At 43.9% G+C, this 23,857-nt stretch overlaps 1 protein-coding gene across 2 annotated transcripts in view; it reads left to right on the top strand.

Moving 5' to 3' along the window:
- SLC66A2 (solute carrier family 66 member 2) overlaps window positions 1-23,857 on the top strand; it is a 111,297-nt gene that overhangs the window by 57,206 nt on the left and 30,234 nt on the right. For both annotated transcript variants that reach the window (XM_006134018.3, XM_006134019.3), the window contains one exon: window positions 14,758-14,974. In XM_006134018.3, coding sequence (XP_006134080.1) covers window positions 14,758-14,974 — 217 coding nt within the window. The remainder of the gene's footprint in view (window positions 1-14,757; window positions 14,975-23,857) is intronic.

Below are 23,857 nucleotides of genomic sequence, written 5' to 3'. Positions count from 1 at the left end.
TGGCCGATGTAAAGATGGTTCTTTGAGGCTGCTGGGCACACAGATGATGTAGTACTCTGGCTCTTATACTGAAGTACACAGTTTGTGCAACAGTTAGAGCAAGCACAGAATGGATTGCTGATTATGCTACCTAAGCAGTTCACTTTCAGTTTTATTGGAAGTTTCACTCCCGAATCACAAAGAGAACAGCTCTCGATTTTTAAATGGCTGGCAAATTGTCAGCACATTTCCATACTTTTCTAGTTGAAAGGTGGTAGTGTTGACCGACAGATATAGCAGGGACTTGGCATCGTGGGTTCTGGAAGTAACTGGTCGTACTCGATAAACAGTCTCAGGAGCACATAGTGTAGCACCAGTTCTAGATGGCCTGCAGTCCAACACTGTGCACATTGTCAGTTTCCATGCTAGAAAAATTTGAGATAAGGCATGCTTGTCTCTGTAACTTGTTGCGACTCTTGGATGAAAGGTGTTCAGTAAGAACATGGTGCTCAGTAAAATAATCTGACACTACTTCTGAGGCTTTCCTGTGGTTTCAAATGGTAAAGTAGTACAGTTTATAACAGTTTACATGGGGAAAAATGGCTCTAGCTTAAAACCATGAAATACAAGAGATTCATAGTTCCAGATTGCTTGTCATACTGCACTTAATTCACTCATTTGTAGTCTCTCAGTATTGTAGCTTGTTTAAGTCTTTGACAGATATGTTTGCTCGTCTCATTTCTAAGGCTACATGTACACTACAGCAGAGAGTCTACTTAAGCTATGCAACTCCAGCAACATGAATAATGTAGCTGGAGTCAACATACCTTAAGTTGAATTATTGTGGGCTCTACACTGTACAGGCAGTCCCCGGGTTACATGGATCCGACTTGCATCGGATCCCTACTTACAAACGGGGTGAGGCAACCCCGCACTAGCTGCTTCCCCCCAGCAGACCAGGGAGATGCGAAGCTAGCGCACCCCCCCCCCCCCCCCCCAGCAGACCAGGGAGACGCGGAGCGGCTTTTCTCAGCAGACACCTCAGCTTGAGAATAAAGGACTGAGGGAAGTGAGGTGTGGGATAATAAAACTGAGCTCTGGAGAAATGTTTGGCTAGAGTTTCCCCTACAATATGTACCAGTTCCGACTTACATACAAATTCAACTTAAGACCAAACCTACAGTCCCTATCTTGTACATAACCCGGGGACTGCCTGTATAAGGTTGACGGGAGAAACTCTCCTGTCAACTTGTATTATTCTTTACATCTGGGTTGGAGTAACAGGGTCAACAGGAAAGCGATGTGATGTTGATTTGACAGGTCTCAACTAGACCCACTAAATCGACCGCCAGTGGACCAGTCTCAGAGCATCAATCTGGACTGTTATGTAGATGTAGGCTAGAAGTCCAGCTGATATGTCTTATCTGTGTTATGAGCATTTTAAAAACCTCTTTGTGTTTAAACAAAAATCTTTCATGCTTGCCTTGCTTAACATCATAATTTTTTTAAGGCTGTACCATCATCATTGCTATTGAATGAATTATTTATTTTTAGGTGAAATCTGCTTTAGATAGTTTGTGTGGGTGCATGTTTTCTGTCATCATACAATGAAGTTCCCCTCCCTCCCCCCCAAAAATATAACTAAAGTGGTTTCTAAAGGACATCATTAATTTTATAATTGAATCAGATTTAAAAGATGCTCTAAAAATAGTTCCAGGAATTAAATATTCCCCTGCCAATGTTTGTGATTATTTTTACAGTCAATTTTTCTATTTTTAAATGTGATTTTTCTCTCTTCTTGCTGTGAGAGGGACCCACAGAAACTGAGAGTGTGTACAAAGCAAGTAATGATGCTGACTAAACAGAATGAGCTATCAAATGAACAAAATAAACAAATGAAATAATGGATTTTTTCAGAGCAAGTGACTTTACTTTATATTTTTAAGACCTCAAAATAGCCATAATTCGGGGGGGGGGGGGTTGTATTAATTTTTAATACTAAATTGCTTGGATAAGGACCCCTCTGTGCTAAGTGCAAAGGCAGTCCCTGTCCAAAGGGCTTAAAAAAATAGGAAATGTGACATGTGAAGGGTGGGTGAGAAAGGGATGCACAAGGAATGCCTGTGAAGCTGTGCAGCTTAGAGGGAACACTGGCTGAAGCCTCCCGCCTCCCATTCCTACCAATGTTGCTTATTGCTGGCTCTTCCCCTTCCTGTCACTCTCCCAGAGCAAGAGGGAAGCACAGTAGTGAGTGAGGCAAACTGTGCACTTTTCCTTCACTCCCTGGGAGTGACAGGAAGAGAAGAGCAAGCAGGGCTATCAGAGAGGGAGCTCAAGCACCTCCTTCCCTACCTAAATGGTGCCCTTGCCATACTCCCTTCCCATATCCAGCCCCCTGCCCTGAGCCCCCCGCCCTGATTCCTGCACCTCCATGCACTCCAACCCTGTGCCCTGAGCCCCTCCTCACACCCTCTAATCATGACTCTTTCACCCCGCCCACAAACCTTCCAGCCCCCTGCCTTGAGCACTCTTGAACTTCACCCCCCACACAAATTTCTTACAGGCACTGTTGTATCAACCCCTCTTCCCCAGCCTCTTTCCCTGAGTGTGCGCCCCCCCCCCCCGGAGAATTATGATACAATAGTCCCTGTAAGAAATGTAAATTACTTTCATCCATGAGGAGACCAGCTGAGTAGTAGTAGTCTGGGACAGACCTCTTGGTCAAGTCTCTTAGCCTCTCTGTGTGTCAGTTGTTTATCTTTAGTAAGATGGCCCTGTCTCAGAAGAGTATTGGGAGGTTGGGAGGCACTCCGCTACTACAGTGATAGAGGCACATAAAACAGATAGAGTTGCCAGATGGTTTAACAAAAAATACTGAACACCCCTCTCCCCCCCAAAAAAAACCACACTGGGGAAAAAATTCTGTTGGGGGAGGTGGGGGGGGGGGGGGAAGGAACTCACCAGGACCAGTATACTCTAAGGGGAAAATTGTTGACAAAAAAGAAAAAGGGGAAAAGTTTACAATAGCCGACCAAAAAAACCCAGCCCCAGTTTTCCCTTTTAAGAGCAGAGTAGGCATTGCCCTTTTAAGGTGGCCATTTTGAAGTCTTTCTCCGAAGTCCCGGTATGCTGCATTCTTTTACATTAAGCCCTGCCCAGAACACTGAATCGTCCCCCTGCCCCAGCCAGCCCGAGCTGCATGTGTTCTGGCAGATGCCTGAGCCAGGAAAACCAGAAAATACTGGACATTTCACGTCTGGTATTTTCTGAATTTTTTTACCAGACAGAAGGTCTCAGTCCTAAAACCAGACAGAGGTGAATGTGACTCCCAGATTATAATCCTGAGCAAGGAGGAGAATGAAGGTGGCATTAGCAGTTGCAGAAATGATTTGTGGGAGAGGAGAGACTTTCAGAGGGAAGATGAGTGCAGTTCAGAGCTATAAAAGATTTGGTGCTAAAATTCTAATTTCTCTTTCTTGTTCAAGGAGTGAGGTTTAATCACTTCCTCCTTCATCCAGGTTCATTAATAAGGACACTTGGGATCACACTAAGTATCCTTGGCTTTTATCACTCTTTTAAACTGTAAAGCTCATTGTCTCCCTTTATTTTTCTCATTAATTCTGCTTGCTTGCTTTTTTTTCATTTTTAAAAGACCGGGACTTAGCTGTGTCTGCAGCTGATGAGCACAATTAAGGCCATTACACCATTTAGTAACAATTAAACTTAGACTTCTCCAACCCTCTTAAACCAAGCTCTCTAGTACAAGTCTACTTACTGTATCTGGTATATTTCTTAGTGATATGTCACCAGTAGGGATGTAAGTCAGTAGTCGACTACCCAATAAGTTGAGTCACTACTTGACTAGTGGCTCTCCCCTCAGTTCCTCTGTATCAGAGGCAAGCAAGGGGCAGGAGAGTAGGAGCGGGTGCTGAGGGGAGCCGGTTTAAAAGCAGGGGGCTAGGGGAGGCAGAGGCGTGAGCCGGGGCTCAGCTGTCCCAGCGCAGTCCAGCTCCCAGACTGCTGCAGCTCTGCCTTTTAAATGTAGTAAGAGACTAGTGGCTCTTGGAATGAAGGGGAGAAGTTTTCCATTTAAAGAAAGATTTTTGAGTTATTTCTCATTGAACTGTGCTTTTAAAAAACAACAACCCTATTTCCAATTCATACGTGAAGGCATGAACCAAACTCTGCTAATTGGGCACTTAGCTTAGCTCAATCCTAAGGTGATGGGAGCTGTGCAAATCCCCTAGAATAAGGATCAGGTAAATCTTGCTACATCTCTGCTGCTCCACCAGTGATGCTAGCCTTAACAGCCTGCATGTCTGCTCCTCCCCCAAGCATTTTAGTGGTTCCTACCATTTTGGTCCTCATACATGGAACATCTTTCCTAAAGTCACCTGTAAGATTGCTACTTCTCTCCTCTTTCAAATCCCTTCTCAAGAGAGGTGCACTGGAATGGGGGGAGGGGCAGGGGACATAGAATCATAGAATACTAAGACTGGAAGGGACCTGGAGAGGTCATCGAGTCCAGTCCGCTGCCCTCATGGCAGGACCAAATACTGTCTAGACCATCCCTGATAGACATTTATCTAACCTACTCTTAAATATCTCCACAGATGGAGATTCCACAACCTCCCTGGGCAATTTATTCCAGTGTTTGACTACCATGACAGTTAGGAACTTTTTTCTAACATCCAACCTAAACTTCCCTTGCTGCAGTTTAAGCCCATTGCTTCTTGTTCTATCCTCAGAGGCCAAGATGAACAAGTTTTCTCCCTCCTCCTTATGACACCTTTTTAGATACCTGAAAACTGCTATCATGTCCGCCCCTGCCCTCCCCCCCCCCCCCGCAATCTTCTCTTTTCCAAACTAAACAAACCCAATTCTTTAAAAGGGACCATGGCTTCTCCACTTTTAAAAATGGGGTGGGCTATCAGAGTGGGAGGAGGAAGAGAGGATCAAGCAGGGTTGGAACCTCAGGGCGGGAGGCATAGCGTAAGGAGACTGTGGAGGCGGTGGCACCTCCCTCCCCCCTTTAGGGTACATCTACACAGTAATGCATATCCCGAAATAGAGCCACTGTGTTGACGTAGCCTTAGGGACCTTCTGATGCTCCTGCTCAAGATCCTGTTCTACCACAGTACCTGGAAGAAATCAGCCAACATGCAGTGGGGTAGAATAAGAAGGGTCGGGGCTGGTATCTGAGCATATATACACGTATGCGTGTGTGCATGCTGAAGCTGCAGTGGCCCAGGAGAAGCACTTCTCACCTGTCCCCAAGCTGCTATGGTGAGAGAGGGCTGAAGTTGTCCTCTCTTCCCAGGGCAGCCTGCAAATTGAACCCCTCAGCCCCACCCCAGAGCAATGGTTTAAATGAAGCATGTACATTTTCATTGTATATCTTCTCACAGTCTATAGCTTTATTTTAGGCCTACAGGATGTGGACTATGTCTGCATTTATTTGTTCAGTCTCATTTATTAGTTCAGCTGGAGCTAGGGTTGCTGCTGTACTCCTGGTTTCAAGTGGTTACCACCATCCATAGGGTTTATTGTTCGGTTTGGTGGCTTTCAGCACCCCTAGGACACAAACTAGTTCAGAACTGCAGCACAGGGGGCCTGATTTGGCTTGTGCTCTGTGGATGCTGCTGTGATGGAAACATTTAACATTAAGTTATGAGCCTCTGGACGAGTCGATGTGCCATAAATAAGAAGGGGTATAAGAGTTGTACAAAATAATTGCATGATCTACAGTAATGAAGAAAGGGTGGAATAGGGCACCCACATCATAACACAAGAAAAAAGGGGTGCTTGGTGAAAATGGAAGGTTTCATTTTAAAATGTGATATTTTTGAATGATCCCAAAAGTGGCATATGTTTTTGTTTTTTACACAACACATAATTGATCTGTGGAACTTGTTGCCACCTGATATCACCGACACCTAGAGCTTCATAGGTTTCAAAATCAGAGTAGATACTTCCTATTGGAATGTTGTGTGTGTGCCTGTGTGTTTATAAACATTAAAAATCTCATATTCTGGGGCTGGTTGGGACAAACTATCCCCTATAGAGAGGCTGCTCCACAACTGCCCAGTTGGGGGGGGGGGGAGTCAGGGGGGAAAGGTGTGGGCTTTTTGTTGGTTTGCCTGCAGCTTCCTCTGAAACATTTGGTTGCTTGCAAAGACAGCATTTTAGGCTTTCTGAAACAGCCTCACATGCGATGTGGTTCCTGTGTGTCTTTCAACCTCCACATTGTTAAATGGTTCATATGTCTCTGCACCTGTCACACACACACAGAATCTGCAATGCCTCTGACCTTCGTACAGGCCCTCCTGGGAGTGCGTTCCCTTAGTGCTAAGCCCCAGTCCTCCACTTTTACACGGGTGAGATCCTCCTCCCCCTGCTCTGCTATCCTGAGGCAGTGCTTCCCGTTTCACACCATCTCTTCTTGAGCTGGGTCCAAAAGAACATGAACCTCCTGTTGCAGACGTCCTGTGTTGCTTCAAAACAATCTTTTCAAAGCAAGCTGTCATTTATCTGTGAACTGGGTTACATTATGTAAAATCAGAATGGCTGAGCAAAGCTTACGTGCATGCCCATGCTGACACTACCTGCTTTTCACCTCAAGACACCCCGGGCTCCATCCTCCCTCTGCATTTAAACCTCATGCCACCAGTTTTTGTTTCAAGTTGCGGGATATGCTGTTTCTGTGTTCTACTTCCCTGGGCTGGAAGTTATTGAAAGTTAATGTCTTCTTGTTGGGTCGCTCCTTCTCTCCAAAAAAGCTCCATTCATACATTGAAAGTTCTTGATAATTTGCCTATACCTCTTGATATGCTTACTGCCGGTGTGATTTCTACCCAGTCCTCTGTCCCAGCAAAGAAAGGACCCCCTCCAAGCCCTGTAGGTAACTATACAAAATTGATTGGGGAAATTGGATCACACCTTTCATAAAAAAGCAAGAATTACAGAAATTCCCTATATTCTGTATAGTGCTTCCCCAACATATGTCTGAAGAGGAGCTTTCAGTATCAGTCATTACAAGAAAATGAAATGTTGTCCTTTTTTTCCTAACAAAAAGGGAAACGAAGGCAAAACTAGAAAAGCTACACATGCTGTCCTCCACGGAAATATGTCTTCAAATGAGTTGTGTGAAATAAACTAACTTTATTTTGGGTAGGAAACCCATGAAACCTGTCATTTGAGGCAGCTGGTCGCCAGTTCTGTGGCTCGAAAAATCAAAGCCAGTTTTGACAGTTATAGTTCAGGTGCCTGTGTTGAGCTTATAGCACATAGATTGGATCAGTAGGAAAGGCTTTTCTAAGCAGACAGCGAGCTGGATAAACTTTAACATAAGAATTTTACAGTGTCAATAGCTGATACATAGAAGATACTGTATATTGTGATTCTTAGCCCAGGGGCTACATAGAATGTAGGATTATGGTGCAACTTGGGTGTGTGGAAAATGCAGTCCCAATGGCAAAAGAAGTGTAGTGTCTGTTGCTGCACTCAGAAGGCATGGATGGATAGCACACTGTTTATATCAGTGCAAGAGTAAAATTACCCATGCTTCATTTGGGCCAACTCCCCATTATCTTTTTGCACTATGTTCCCCTCTTCCCAAAGTTAAAGACCAGTTTAGCACCTTAGTCGCTTTGGCTGTGTCTAGACTACAAAGTTCTATCGGAAAAAGATATGCAAATTGTGAGTCGCAATTTGCATATCTCTTTCTGCTTTTCTTCCGAAAGAGATTTTTCCAACAATTGGCCCATCTCCACTGGGTCAAATGTCAGGAAAAAAAATATTCTTTTGGAACATTCCTTCTTCCTCATAGAACGAGGTTTACAGGGATGCCAAAAAAATACTTCTGCTTTTCCAAAAAATTTTTTTGGAAGAGCAGACGCGTTCCTTGGACGCAGCAGAGCTAAAAAACTCTGCAGTCTAGATGTACCCTTTGTGTCAGACACTCTCTGTAACTACTAACATTCTGTGAAAGGATTAGCTGAATTGGGGTCAGCCAGCCAGCCAGAAGAGCTGTCGCTGTCTTCTGGTTTACTTTTCATCCTTCTCTTCCTTTTCCCAAGCTTTCTGTTATCTTGAGCCTTTTGGGAATACTCAATAATGGCATAGCTTTGAGGCATAGCTTTCATATGTCCCATTATGAAATGGGGCTAAAGAGTGACAAGTGCAGCCTTACAAGTACATAAAGCCAAATTTCCAGTGGCTTTTGATTTATTTTTTTTGTGTGTGGGCTTTTTTTCCCCACAATTTTTCAGAAGGAATTAATAATGTCCTGACTAACTTGCTGGAAAATTTTTTATGATCAAATGGTGACTTGATTTTTGTTTCTGGTTTTGTGTTGAGAGCTCTCTGAGAAGAAGTTTGGTGTTAATATCCTAGTAGAAGAAGATGTTATGTAGTTTTCCTGGTGCCATTCAGACACTTCATATTTAATCTCAACCTTGAATTTTCCACTTTTGTGTTGGCTCTGATAATACTTCATGTGGTTAGTCCATCCCTTATTTCAGTGTTACTGATGACATGTATTTGATGTGAATCCCAGAGTAGGCAGGGTAACCTGTTCTTTGCTGTCTCTACTCACAAAATACTCTCATCATAAAGGACTTACACAGCAAACTCCCATTAGTATTAATAGTATTTTCCATCATAAATCTCTTATACATCAGTGGATTAACATGTTTGAAATGTGATCAGTTTATTGGATTAAATAGCACTGGGAGCTGGTAATACATTATAGAATCTTTCACTTATACATTGTCAGGTGAAATCCAGTCCATGTCAGTAGTGACACTAAGTTACCATCTGAATGTTCAGTGACCTACATCAAATAAGTTTGGTCACACAACTATTATGCTTATAAGAAGCACATGGGATCTTTTGCAGGAACAAAAGGCAATACGCCATGTTTATTGCAAATGCAGCATAGCAATCAGCATTTGTACACACACAAAAGTCCTGCAGCTGTTGTCATATTTATCAGTCTTATTAGTGCTTGTGCCAGCCTAGTAGCCAATTAGGTTGGGCATAAGGAAGGAGTCAAGATCTGTTAGTCACGTTCCAATGTTCTGAAGCTGTATTCACAAGACGAACCCAAAGCTCCATGGGTACACACCCCACTTTTATAGTTGTAAGAGTCTCAACTTTAGTCTAAGAATTTTACAATGTCATGTTGGAGTCATCTAATTGTTAATTGGTGATTTACTAAAGGCTGCTCCCATTGTCATGCTCCATCAGTACTTTGAAGAATATCCTGGGAGTGACTGCAGTTGGTTTAATCTCGTACACAGATCCCGTTCTCAGGTGTATGCCTTTACTTTAGGGTCATCAATTCTGTCCCCTCTCCTGCCATCCTGAAGGCTGAGTTTGCACCTCCTTGTTAACCATTCTTACCAGCTTGTGCTGTGGTCTTCTGTCTCTTATCTTGACACATTCCTCACTTACACAAAAGACAGTTCATTTCACAGAAAGCAATTTCTCTTACAAAGGACCAGGCAGGATTTGTTACAGTCTTAAAAAGCTGAAAAACAATTTATTCTATAAACAGTTTCTTACTAACTTATAATACCTAATACAAAATACATTTAAATACCTAGCAGCTGCTATAAAACAAAGCTTCTGAAACAAAATTATATAACACAAGTATAAAATCAAGCTTTTTTTTTAAACCGCCTCCCCGTGTGAACTGGTACAGAGGTAGCATTGCAGGGTACCAGGGGGCTCCCTGGAGTGCAGTCAGAGCTGCCAACCCTACCCCCGGGGGCTATCAAATAATCGTGTAACCACTATGATTTGGTGCGGTTACATGATTATTGAATTAATCAATATCTAACATCCCTAATCATAATTAAGGATGCTTTTATGACTTGAGAGGAGGTCTTAGAGTGGTGCATGCATTTCGATAAGTTTGTATGTTGTGTATTTTTTTTGTTAGTTACATATCTTTAGCTATTTAGTTTCTATTATAAAAATTAGATAGGCATTCAGGTTCATGTTGGGGAAAATTGTAGGAAAGGCCCAAGGAGTAGGAGGAAAGTGGGAGGCGGGGAAAAGGGGGGGGAATCCCCCTAGCCTCCCCACTGGTATAAGAGGACCCACTGGCATAAGAGGGTGGGCAGTAATAGGAAAGGAGTCCAAGACAGCTGAGCTTAAAAATGACAGAACAGCACATAAGGGAAAAATATATGCAGACTAGAGTCCAAAATGCAGAGCAATGTGATTATGATGAATTTCGAGAGTTGTCAAGGTCCCTTTTGGGTCTGCCCATGCATGGGAAAGATAGTGTTCCAAGCTACAGCTGCTGCTTTCTGATAACAGTTCAGGTATTTACTTGGAGACCTTTTGAATACTGTATTACATATTGAATTGGAGGGGTATTTTGGAGAGTAAATGGAAACCTTCCGGGCACCAGTGGGATGTTCTGTCCTGCATGCTTGAACAGAGAGAGAGTTTGTATTAAATCAAAATTTCTATAATTTCTAAGGGCTGAACATCAGTGAACTGCCTGCATTGTAAGGGATCTGAAGTCTGCATTACAATTGTTCAAATTCATGACCCCCCCAAAAAAATCTGGTGAGAGAACATTGTTGGATTGAATTTATAGGCCATCTGGAGTTCTGCTTTTTAAGGATTTGGGTCACTTTTGCTTTGAGAGAGGCCCACTGCAGTAGGCTGTTAAATTCAGTTCTTGGTCACAGCACTCAAATATATTTTCTAGCCAAACATGGGGCTATACTACTGCTGGAGCTGGAATCCAGCCTGCTTTCCTCTTTCATTTTGTTTTGGCTGGATGAAGTGAACTTGCTGGATGAAGAGGCTGATGTGATGATGAGTTTAACTGGAATTTACAATTTTTCTAAGAGCATCCCAATCAACTGGCTGCATTGCAGGATCAAGCAAGGTATTGACTGGCCATGTTAGTAGAAGAGCTTTTTTTGGTTCAAATTCTTTCAGATAGAGAAAAAGTAAATGCACACCCCTGATGACTAACTGGTTTGTTGTTTCCTGGAGCATTTTGACTGCTTCAGGTAGCTTAGCTTATGGTCTACTACTCTTTTCAGTGAGGAAGAGGGTAGAGTTATTATGAAGCAAGTGTATTTTAGCCCTGCTTTTTTAACAGTACTAGAGTGAAAAGTGCTATAACAGTAGCTACAAGTGTGTTGTTGGTTTAGAGCTTTCATTTTGGAGGTTCCATTATTGTTTTTCAATAAAGCCATTGCCCTTCATTGTATTTGTCTGTTGTTCTATACCAATCTTATCTCCAAGGTTGCTTATCACTTTCAACAGTACTGTAAGTTATAGAAGTCACATCTGTCTTGTGCTGTTCATTCTTTCTGGAAAGCACTCCCCAGGTGGCAAAGGTTGTGTGAAACTTTTCTTCTTTCCTGGCAGCTTTTAACATCATTGCAAGATGGGCCTGAGGCTGCTGATTAGAAGACAAGTTTCGTTGTTCTGAATTTAGGAGTTTGCAACAAAAAAAGGACAGTATTTTTGGATTTGAAACTGGACGGGATAAGCAGTCTCTGAGCTGCTGCATATATAGTAGTTATAAATAATTTGTTGCATTTTTTTAAAGTTACAGTTAAGGAAGGTTGATAGGTTTTTAATCACAAAGTCACAGGACTTAATTTTTTCTTTTGTAAATGAGCTAAAAAAGGGCTGTGTCTTGGTGAGAAGACGAAGGTTCATAGGAGCTCTTTCTCTTAGGGGGAGAAGAAACTTTCCCTTTAAAAATGTAAAAAGCAACAGTGCTGTGAACTACAATGTTGCTGGAATTTGAGAACTTGATCATTTTATTTTTGGCTTTTGCCCCTTTTGGAAGCTGTGCGCCAAGAACCAGTGTCATTATTTTTTCCCCCTTTTCCTGCTGAGGGGATTAACATGTTTATTTAGCAAATGTTTGCAAACAAGCACAAGTTAAACAATAGTGGAATGGATAGGGAAATCCGGGGACAGATTTTAGGGTTGGGGTGAGGAGGGTACATCATTAATGTTATAGTAATGCGACACTCGAGCCCAGTGTGCTGATTACATGCCCTTAATGCCACGGTACATCACGTACCCCGTGGGAGTGACCCACGTATACAAAGTGCCCACGTTGCCCGGAATACAAGTTGTGACCCATATATGGCTAAGAAAGAACATATGTAAATTCCAGTGGATGATGGGAAGGAAGGGAGGAGTTCTAGTAGATGGTTTTTGAAACACCCATAGAATATAAGGGAGTGTGTGTAGCCCTGGAATGTAGGTAATTGGCTGTTTTATGGAAGCCCAGCATATATGTTAGTGGGGGTGCCTTCTCTAATGAGTAGACCTACTGTTTTTATTAAGCTAGACTATATTATTAGGGTAAATGAGCGCCCCACTGTGTGCCCTATTCCTCCATCCCCGATGATTTTGGAGGGAAGTAAATACAAGACCGCTCGGGGGATGAAGCCTGAGCTTTCCCCAGGTCTGACCCTGGTCAGGGTTTCTGTGGGGCCCACAGTCACTAGGGGGGTGAGGCCGGTGGCACCCCTGGTTGCGTCCCATGAGGATGGGTGTTTTATAGAGTTTCAGAGTCTTTTACGTTGGGGAAAGACCAATGCTTTCCCAGGTTTTCTGCGTCCCTTGGCGTCCTCTTCTTCTGCATCTTCTTGTAAGTCTCGAGCTGCACCTATTGCGGGGGCAGGAGAGGGGGGGAACAGCCCTTTGGGGGGGAGAGTGGGTAAGGTGTCACTGGAGTGCCTGGGCCATGTCTCCCACAGTGAGCAGCGCTAACTCAGTCCATCGGGGTGGGGGGGGGAAGGAAGGGAGAAACCACCCCAAACCCATCCCCTAGTATCATGTGACACCGAGTCCTTTGTCTTCTCCGTTCCTTGGTGTCCTCCTCTGCAGCGTCCTTGTCCTCCATTAATCTCCGTGCCTGTTGGGGAGGACAGAGTCTTCTGGGGGGAAGGTGGGTGAGAGACCCCTGGATTTGCCCCTGCCAAGCCCCCCACAGTAGGGGGGAGCGACTCAGACTCATGGTAACGCATAGTTCCACCCATGATCACAGCCCCAAGTCAAAGTCCAGACCCACAGTAACAATCTAAGGTCCTAACACAGACCCAAAGTCGAAGTCCATACACAGTCCACAGTCTTCGACATCTTTCAGCGTCCTCTTCCTCTGCATCCCTGTCCTCTATATTGATTGTGAGCCACTCCTGAGGGGGGAGGATGGCCTTTCCTAGGAGGGTAGCGCAGAAAGTGCCTCCCCAGGTGCGACCTGGCCTCTCCTCCTGCGGTGGGCTGTGCAAGCTCAGTCTCAGTGGAGGGGAAAAGAGGGGCAAAACCCTCCCATAATCCCATGTGTTTTGTCGTTGTCCTATTCGTCGTGGTATTGTTGGTGGCCCATGATGTGTTCCGTGTAGATATCACGGGACCACCGGATGGTGTGTGAGACCATCAGCTGCCTCATGAGACGGGTGTACCTCCTCCCGATGCCACAGGCTCCCAGCTCTGGAGAACTTGATCATTTTATATTTGGCTTTTGCCCCTATTGGAAACTGTGTGCCACGAACCAGTGTCATTATTTTTTCCTCTTTTCCTGCTGAGCGGATTATTACATTGTTGCATATCCCAGCTGCTCTTGTGGGTTTTTTGTGAAGCTGTGTATGAAATCTCTGCCCCATTGTAGTATTTGTAGGCAAGACTGCACTCTCCTACAGATGCATGGAGTAAGCTGTGGTGTAGCTTTTGGCTCATAATAAACGCGTTGCAGGCTCCCTGCGGCGTTTCAAAGTGGCAGTGCCGCATGGAGCCCAGGGTCAGTTGGGGAAGGAGAGTCCCCCATCTCCATGTGGTGCTGCTACTTTGAAACGCTGCAGGGAGCATGGGACCAACGGGGGACTGCTTAAGTCCCCCGCTGGCACCGTTCTCCGCGCAGTACTTTTGCCTTTGAAGTGTAGCAACGGCCTTGGGCAGTTGCTGCACTTCGGAGGTGGACGTGCCCTTGTCAACTAATCGAATAGTCGATGCAAATTGCATCGACTATTCAATTAGCCAAATAATCAAAATGTTACATCCCTAGTAATTAGTAATGCAATGTTTGTTTTGCTGTTGACTCTAATATATAGTGATTAAGGTGGTGAGTTAGTGAGGCTTATAGCAGTTCCTTGCAAGTTTATTTTGTAGACTGGAGCAGCCCTTGTCCCCCAAGCTGTCTCCTGCACTGATGACCTTTACTTTTATTGTGTAGATAGTTCTGTTGTGTCCAAGGAGCTGAGTAATCAACACAATCTTTGTCCCAGAGCTTCAGACAACTTTTAGTGTCCCAGATCTGAGGATATTGAATGCCTTGGAGTTAAAGACTGTGACCTTGAATTGGATAGTTCTTAGATTATAAGTGCTTTGGGGCAGAGCTTGTGTATTGTGTGTCATTGTATAAATCTATATTAATGCTGTATAGCGAGTAATCGCCAGAGGGGTTCTTTGCAATTCTTGTTTACTCCCAAGGACTTCTGTAAAAGCCATTTTGGAAGCATGTCGAGCAGTGGGAAATTTATGCCGCCTCTTTGTTTCCTGTGCAGCCACACTCACAAAGTGCCCTGATCGTATTTTCCATTTTTAACATTAGATGTTGGATTTTTTCCCTCCTTTTCCTTCCTGCTATCTTTGTTTAGTCCCTCACATGGGGGAATGATAATGACATGCTTTCCAGTTGTTAGTTCCACCTGTTAAAGAGACTGAGAGAGATTAGTGAGGCGAGATGGGAAAATTCTAATTTTTGTTTTAATTCTATTTCAGATTTTGACTTGAACTATTTTTGGCACTGGAGCAAGTTTACAGACTACGTGCAGTGTGTTCTGACTTTCACGGGGGTGACAGGATACATTACTTACCTCTCTCTTGACTCATTTCTCTTTGTGGAAACACTGGGCTTCCTTGCTGTGTTCACTGAGGCCATGTTAGGCGTACCACAGCTTTACCGTAACTACCAGAACAGGTCGACAGAAGGAATGAGGTAAGTTATCTGTTTAATTTGGAGGTGGGATAGGGGTGTGGGGAGAGAGAGAGAGAGAGAGAGTATGAATGTGTGTGTTTGAGGTGGGGGGAGAATCCATGTATATTTCTGGAAGCATTTTCTAATATCCTTAATTTTTTACTGTGAGATACAGCAGCCATAAAGCCACACCTTTGGCCGATGTAAATTGCCATAGTACCCTGGAAGTCAATTGTGCTGTGCTGATTAACATTCACTGAGGAGCTGAATCCATACTTTTAATAAGCTCATCAAATGAGCACTGGTGGAGATGGTTTGTGAAGCAAACTTTTAAACATTCTGCTATTGTCATTCACTTTGGAGCTAGATTAAGGATTGGCTACGGGCCTACAGATATGACTTCTGTCTCCCCAAACACTGACAGATGGATATTCCTGAAAGAGACATCTCCCCTTCTCAGTCATATGACACAAAATATGATTTCCCTCTGGCCTCACTACCAACCCTTGTCTTCCTTCTGCTACTCGTGTGTTGTACAAAGCAGCTAGGCTCTGGAGTCATCTAACCACCCCCTTTTCAAACTCCTTTGAAAGACCTGTCACACTTTTTATCACGTCGCTTCTACCACTGTGGCACCAGTGACCAAATCCAAAGCCCATGGAAGTCAGTGGAAGACTTGCCGTTGGCCTTGCTGGGCTTTTGGATCACTCTGTAACTGCTGATGATTTAGGGTGGATTCTGTTGCATCACTGCAGGGTCACTGGCTTGTTTCATCTCCGAGTATTCTGTGACTTTCAGGGCAGTGTTTATAGGAAGCGAGGATCTGGCACTTCTTGTTATGTAAAGATTTAGTAATAAGTGAGATAAGGTCCCTTTCTGAAAATTAAAGACTTACCAATGGACTGATTTGAGCCATTAGCGAGATCTGTATTAAAATAACTGAGCAATATTTCTAACTTAAAGAATTAACGTTCCAGAGATCATCACGTTCAGGTGATGTGATCACTCAGTACAACAGCCTGTGCAGTAACTATACCCAGCTAGATTGCGTGCAAGTTCCCAGAGTCACTCATATGAATCGCACAGAGAGGCACCCACCAGCTTGCCCCAGCGTTCAGCACTGTTCAGGAATGTACCATCTTGCACAGCTCAACACAAGCAGTGCAAATGGTATTAATTGGTTTATCACTTCATCAATGGAAAATGGATATAGACCAGCCTTTCTAAACCCTCTGAGGAAACTTACCAAACCAAAGGTAAACAGTTAAACAAGTTTACTGACCACAAAAAAGAGATTTTAAGTGACTATATAAAAGACAGAGTGGTTACCAAAATAAAATAAAATATAAGCATGCTGTCTAAACACTCAGGCTACGTCTACACTGGCCCCTTTTCCGGAAGGGGCATGTAAATTTCAGCAGTCGTCGTAGGGAAATCCGCGGGGGATTTAAATATCCCCCGCGGCATTTAAATAAAAATGTCCGCCGCTTTTTTCCGGCTTTTAAAAAAGCCGGAAAAGAGCGTCTAGACTGGCCCCGATCCTCCGGAAAAAGTGCCCTTTTCCGGAGGCTCTTATTCCTACTTTGAATAAGAGCCTCCGGAAAAGGGCACTTTTTCCGGAGGATCGGGGCCAGTCTAGACGCTCTTTTCCGGCTTTTTTAAAAGCCGGAAAAAAGCGGCGGACATTTTTATTTAAATGCTGCGGGGGATATTTAAATCCCCCGCGGATTTCCCTACGACGACTGCTGAAATTTACATGCCCCTTCCGGAAAAGGGGCCAGTGTAGACGTAGCCTCACCCTATTAGACTAGGCAACAACCAGATTAAGCAGTTTTTTCACCCTACTGGATGGTGCAGTCATTATACAGGTTTGACGCTCAGACCTAGGCCAGCCTCCTTTATTGGCGTCATAGATGGGGACAGGAGAAGGGTGAAGCATGGGACCCCGTGTTCTCTTTTATAACCTCGATCCCATCTGCTTGGAGAATGCAAGTCCAGGCATGCCTGATGGGCATTGCTGAGTCCTCAGGAAAGGTTGAGCAATTCTCTTGGTGTGGCCACACTCAGATGAGTCATCGAATTGTAGCTCCCTTGCTGGACAATGCCTGGTGATGGTTGTTTTGACACCTTCCCGAGGCATTGGTTATTTCCTTGCTGTTGTCTCTGGTGAACTGACTGGCCTGTTCCCCAAATTCCTGGGTCTGCTGGCTGCATTCTTTTTGGTCATTTGGCTTGAAGTAGAGGTATTTTTGGTACCTGCTGCACGTGCGTCTCCAGTTTGGGATGTTTTTGAGAAAATGTTTTGATATTTGTTTGCTTTAATGCTCAAAGCATCTTTTGATTGGTAGTACCCTGGGCATTCAGTGAGTCAGGTGCTTCCACCTAAATATTTATGCATTTTATGCATACTCATTGCCAAGAGAAATTCTGTGTCTGTGGTATCCAAGAGAAAAGGGATTTTTAAGTACTAGCCTTCAATCATGCTCTTGTTAGGCCTTTCTCCTCCATGTGTAATAGTGTTGTAATATCGTATTCCAACAGGTCTGGCCAGCTAACATGGTTTTCTCCTAATTACCCTATTGGGACTGAGTTACAGCATTCCTATTTCTGGTATATATTATTTAACACAAACAAGGAAGTGCTTTTTATATTCGAGCACAGTTGTTTCCCTGTGTAACATACACAGCACAGAATTGTACATATCTTATTTTAAAATGCACAGCTTCCATTTGGGGAAAGAAGAGTGCATTCATTCAAGAAAATAGTAATGAAAGATTTTTTTCATGCTACCTTTAAAATTAAAAAGGTTTTGGTGATGTTGGGCCCATCTGACAGCATGTCCTGTGGCTCTTATATAATTTGTTCCCTTTTTTTTTTCTTTTCTAAAAGGAGTGTCTAATAAGTTCTACATGAGATTTATGGATAGTACCAATAATTGATAATACAGCATAGTTGTGTCTAATCCAGGTTGAATCTCTGTAGTCCATCACTCTCTGGTCCAGCAACAGCCATGGTTCAGCATAATTTTAGTTATTCGAATGTCCACTTACTATGGGTGTGGCTAAGTTTCCTGTAGTCCCATGAAGTTTGTTTACAGCCACCAGTCCTGGCTCTCAGTGTTCTGTGCTGTTATTTAGCTCTAATTTACCCCTAAATGTCCTCTAAGAGCCTAGTAAGCAGTGGAAGTGCTGTAATGCTGCTAGACAATATTGCTCCTATGGTTCAGTACCAGTGAGGTCCCAAGAGTGCCAGACTAGAGAGATTTAACCTGTAGATCAAATGATATTTCTTGAAACACACGAGTGGGAAATAGTCTCCTAGAATTTTGTGCTGTAAAGTCTTCAAGAAAGATTTATTTGCCAATAAACATTTTCTCACAACTTATCACAGTTTATGTAATTATTTTAGAAAGTTTTATTTTAGAAAGTTTTCTCTGTCTAGCAATATGGGATCCCCAACTCAGTGTCTTTTGGCATTAGTGAACTATTATTACTATTACTAAATAAGTATGATCTGTTTGTTATAAACAGCATTTTATGAAATATTTTTTGTTGAGAGAACTGTTCCAAACTTGTTTTCTAGGACTTTCCCCATCCCGCCCTACACACTGGTATGCATATGACAAAGTCCTCAGTCCTGCAAACACATAAGCCTTTATGTAGCTATACCTGGATAAGCAATCCCATGTAACTTCTGTAGAACTACTCATATGAGAAAAGTTAAGCGCATGCTTAAATGCTGACAGACTTGGGACTTGACTTTGTATGATTGTAGTGGGTGCCTGTTGGAATTCTGACTTCTTACCACTTTTTACATGGGAATAACATATACAGTGTCTGTCAGAGGACAAACTTCTCATTAGACTCATTAAAGGAATTGATGAAGGTCCTTGTAGTTTGGTTTAGAAGAAATATGACAACACGTACATTTCTCTCTAAATTAGGGCAAGGTAGGGAATTGTATCTGATTCCATGCCAGTGGCTCTCTTATTTTCGCATAATTTTTTCCCACTCCTTTTTCTTTGTAGTAGTGTCAGCTGTGTGCTTAGCCCACGGTTACTGTGCTGCAGGCCTGATGGATTGGAGACTAAGGAGAAAATTTTGGCATGGGAGGAGGCAGAGAAGTTAAAAGTGAGGGGAGATGCATACTGAATAATAGACATTCATTATAGTAAGCCAAGGCAGCATGTCTTGGCATCATGACTCAAGTGTACAGTTTTTCTTTTATCAAATAAATATTTAGGCAAAATGCTGATGTGAAGAATAGAAAATTCCATGATGTCTCTTACATGACTCACCAAATTTGTCTTTAAAATTAGTACTTTATAGGAACATGAAGCTTTGTTCAAACGTTTAGATATTTTTACAGAATTGAAAATCTAGACAGTATGTTTATAATCATATTCATTACATCACTAATCTTGAAAAGGTACCAGAACTCCTAAAAAGGCATGAGCTAATTCCTGTCAGGGAAATGCTTAATTTAATATCTATTCTGTTTGGGGTCCTGTCAGTTCACCGCTTTTTCCTTATTATACAAGAGAAATGTAATTGTTATGGAGGTGAATTAAATGCATGATTATGCTATACTTCATTTATTCTTTCACATCACATTGAAGAAAGCAAAAAAAAAAAAGTAATCCCAAAACTTGGAGCCTTGGAATACAAAGCGGGGGGGAGAGCGGGGTGTTAATTATACTCTGCAAAAGTATAACATCCCTAAGAGAATGAAAGATTGTTCCTAATACACAGGTATAACGTGAAGAAGTTATGACCATTTCAGAAACTTGTAGAAGTTTCCTTGCAGAATGTTTCTGTTCCAGCAAGCAGGAAGTCTGATTGTTATTGGTGGATTTAATGGTTTTGATGATGTAGTATAATTCTCCTGGCATTGTTTCTTACTCTTATTTTAAAACAGAAAATCCATATAGGCCTCATGACACAATGGCTATCTGGCCAATCATCTGTATCCGATTATGAACTTTGTGTTGTACCATGTGTGGAAGTATCAGCAGTGTGACATCACAAGTCTGGTATTGTCCCCGGGCAGGGAATGATACTGCATTCTAGACAGGTGCCCTGCTCAAGGAAAGGTGTTTGATGCTTTGTTGACTGTCACTGAGAGCCATCAGATTTCGGTCTGGGGTCATGGACATGGAATGACTCTCAACTACTGATCAACCCCAATAGAACCATTGTCTCTCTACACATCAGCCTGCAATTTGTGTGAGTGAGTAGGTGAGCAAGGAGGTCTCAGACGCTGGCTTCTAGGGCAGGGGTCTCCAATCTTTTTAAACACGGGATCACTTTTTGAATTTAAGTGCAATCCAAGATCTACCTCAAACCCAAATATCCTTGCCCCGCCTCTTTTGTGGTCCTTGCCCTGCCTCTCTTTGAGGCCATGCCCTGCTCACTCCATCCTCCCCCCGCCCCCTATCCTCACTCCCTTTCACCAGGCTGGGGCAGAGGGTTGGAGTGCAGGTTCTGGTCTTGGGTTAAGAGATTTAGAGTAGGGATGTTAAAGACTAGTCAACTAGTTGATTCCCTCCCCCCTTGCTGCCTCTATCAGATAGAAGCAGCTAAGGTGGGGGAGGAGAGTGTACTTTAAAGCAGCAGCTCTGCATAACTGATCCCGGGATCAGCTGTGTGGCGCTGCCACTTTGAAATGCCAAGGCAGCATTCAAAGGGGGCAGTGCCGTGCAGCTGAGACCAGGCTCAGCTGTGCAGCGCTGCGTGTGTGGAGCCCGGGGTCAGCTGGGGACTACCCAGCTGATCCCAGACTCCAGTGCGGCAATTCCGCAGAAGGCGGAATCAACTGGGGACTCTCCAGCTGACCCCAGGCTCCAGACACGCAGCGTCGCACAGCTGAGCCCGGGATCAGCCGTGTGGCGCTGCATGTGTGGAGCTCGGGGTCAGCTGAGGAGTCCCCAGCTGACCCTGGCTCTGCTTGGCATTTCAAAGTGGCAGTGCAGCATGTCAGCAGAGGACTCTGAGTCTCCCACTGACCCCAGGCTCCATGCTGCACTACCGCTTTGAAATGCACAAGAGCCTCCTCTGGAGACTCTTGTGCATGTCAAAGCTGGCACCTGCATGCAGCCCGGAGTCATCGGGACTTCCCTTTGGCCCTGGGCTGCACGCAGAGTTCCGCATCCTCCTTTGAAACGTACAAGAGCCTCAGCGGGGGTTCTTGTACATTTCAAAGGAGGAACGTGGAAGTGCCTATCGAGTAGTCGATGGAAATTCCATCGACTACTGGACTAGTCAGTTAATTGCATTTTAACTTCCTTAATTTAGAGTGTGAGGTTTCTGAGCTGAGCTTGGGGCAGGCAGTTGGGTTGCAAGAGGGGGTTCTAGGTGCAGGCTCTGGGAGGGTGTTTTGGATGCAGGGGAGCTCAGGGCTAGGGCAGGTGCTTGAGGCATAGGAAGGAGTTCATGACTTGGTAGGGGATCAGGATGTAGACTCCAGCTGGGCAGTGCTTACCTCAGGTGGCTCCTGGGTGCTGGTTCAGTGGGGCTGAGGCAGGCTCACCCCTGCCCTAGCCCTGCACCACTCCCAAAAGCAGCCAGTCCTGTTGTGCCTCTCTGCTCTGTGGAGATAGGATACAGGGTTTGAGAAGGGGGCACCTTGACTTCAGCGACCTCCTCTGCCTCCCCTGCCCAGCAAGCAGGAGTCTCCTGGGGGAGCAATTGCTTGATTGCTCCAAGGCAAAGGGCCAGAGATGCGTAGTAGTGGGAAGAGGAGCAGCTGAAGTGCTGGCACTTGATAGCCATGGGGCCAAACCAGTTAGGATCAGCTGTCAGAGGCTCCAAGATCTGCCAGTAGATCCCGATCTACTGGTTGGTGACCCCTGATCTAAGGAGAGTAGGTGAATTTGTCCACATCCAAAGAAAGGGTGTCAAAAATAGGTGTCAGAGAGTGTAGCCTGAAGTCCCAGAGCTGGAAACAATGACTAGACTCTATCTAAATTCAAGTGGTTTGGCAGTATGTGATACAGTACTCAACAATTGGATCCACTTGTAACAGGCAGCTGACCATACTATGCCATACTGCTTCAGTTTGTAACAGGTGCTAATATAGCAAAGTATTTAGGTACATGCTTAATTTTTAAGCGTGTTAATCTCATTTAAGCCAAAAAACTAGGCATGTACTAATTGCTCTGCTGTTTTGAAGCCATAAAGAACTGCATGCACTTCATCAACAGATGTAGATGGCAATCTCCAATTAGGCACAGCAAATAATTATGTAAAGCTAATTTGTGGGCGTGTAATTCAGCTTTGTGTACTCTCACATAGCCAGTAGGGTAACTACAGGCCTTGCGTTTGTGAAAATGCCTGAATCATACACGTAGAGGTACACGCATATACATACATTTGGCATTTTGTATGCTTAAATAGCTATACAAGCCTAACTTGGAAAATCTATTAAAAAAGGCTCTGGGGAGAGCTAAAGTATAATATTAAATCAGGTTATAGCTCAATGAGGTCTAAAACTGTGGAGTAAGAACTATAAAGAAAATGCTGGTCTTTGCCTGTTCTGTAATAATACGACTGGAGTTACTGGAATTTTCTGTAAAAGAATCAACTCACTAAAGACAGTCTGCATTCATATTCTCTCAAGCCTTGGCAGCCAACAAGTGCAAAGTTTAATAACACTCTTACAGTCAGAAGTGTATTATAATGAAGTGTTACACAGCTGTAAGCCAGTTTATAAGCAGCTTTATGTCTGAGAGCTATGGGAGGTTTGTTTTGTGAGATGCATTTTATTCAGTGCAGCTGTCGACACCACCTATCCTCCATTTACAGATGAAGGGCAGATTCTGCATCTGACTTCAGTGGCTTAATCCCTGTTTTATATTGACCCAGAGACTCTTGGCCCTGGTAAAGTAGTTTAGCTCCCTGGAAAGTTATTGTGAGATGAGGTATTTTCCAGCTGTATTTATATCACTTCAGGCACATACTTTAGAAGCAGGTTGTTACTGAAGAATGGGCTGCAATTATGAATGAGATACATTGACAGAACAGGATGAGTCACGGTAAGCAGGCACATTTTTGGCAGTATACATAGGAAATCAGATGCCTGAGCTTGCTGTCTTTGTTTTTTATTTTTTTATTTATTTTTTGTGCCGATCTGAACAAATTAGAAAACCTTGAAACTAAGCATTGTCAGAGGGGTAGCTGTGTTAGTCTGTTTCAGCCAAAATAGCAAGGAGTCCTGTGCCAGCCCGCCATCAACATCAGTGTGAACCAATCCATGCAAAAGATCTGCTTCCTGGACACTGCTGTTCAAATAAGGGAAGGTCACATAAACTCTACCCCATACCAGAAAACTACTGACGGCTATACTTACCTACATGCCTCCAGCTTCCCTCCAGAACACATCACAGTATCCCGGCCAAACCCTAAGATACAATTTTGCATTTGCTCCAATCCCTCAAACTGAGACACATACCTACAAGACCTCTATAAAACATTCTTAAAACTACGATACCCAGTTGGGGATGTGAAGGAAGAGATTGTCAGAGCCAGGCAGGTACCCAGAAGTCATCTGTTACAGGACAGACCCAACAAGGAAAGTAACAGAATGCCACTGGCCACCAGAACGCCACTGTCCCCAGCAAACACTTCGCCAGCACATCATCAAGGATCTACATTCTACAACCTGTCCTGGATGAAGATCCATCGCTCTCACAGGCCAGTCCTGACTTACAGACAGCTTCTCAACCTGAAACAAATACTCACCAGCTACTGCTGGTCGGACCTCTCTGGTCTGTCACCATCAGGAACTGATCAGTCCTGAATGAGGGAATTTGCTGGACAGGGGAACCTCCCCCCCAGCCTGCCACCCCTCAGCAAGGCAGGCTGTGTTGCCCAGTCAGTCCCCCTACCTCCAAGCCCCCCACTATTG

This window comes from Pelodiscus sinensis, chromosome 2 (assembly GCF_052426305.1).
Source record: "Pelodiscus sinensis isolate ZL-2025 chromosome 2, ASM5242630v1, whole genome shotgun sequence".
Taxonomy (NCBI): domain Eukaryota; kingdom Metazoa; phylum Chordata; order Testudines; family Trionychidae; genus Pelodiscus; species Pelodiscus sinensis.
Note: the sequence above shows the minus strand (reverse complement) of the source record. Positions and strands in the feature narration are given on the sequence as shown.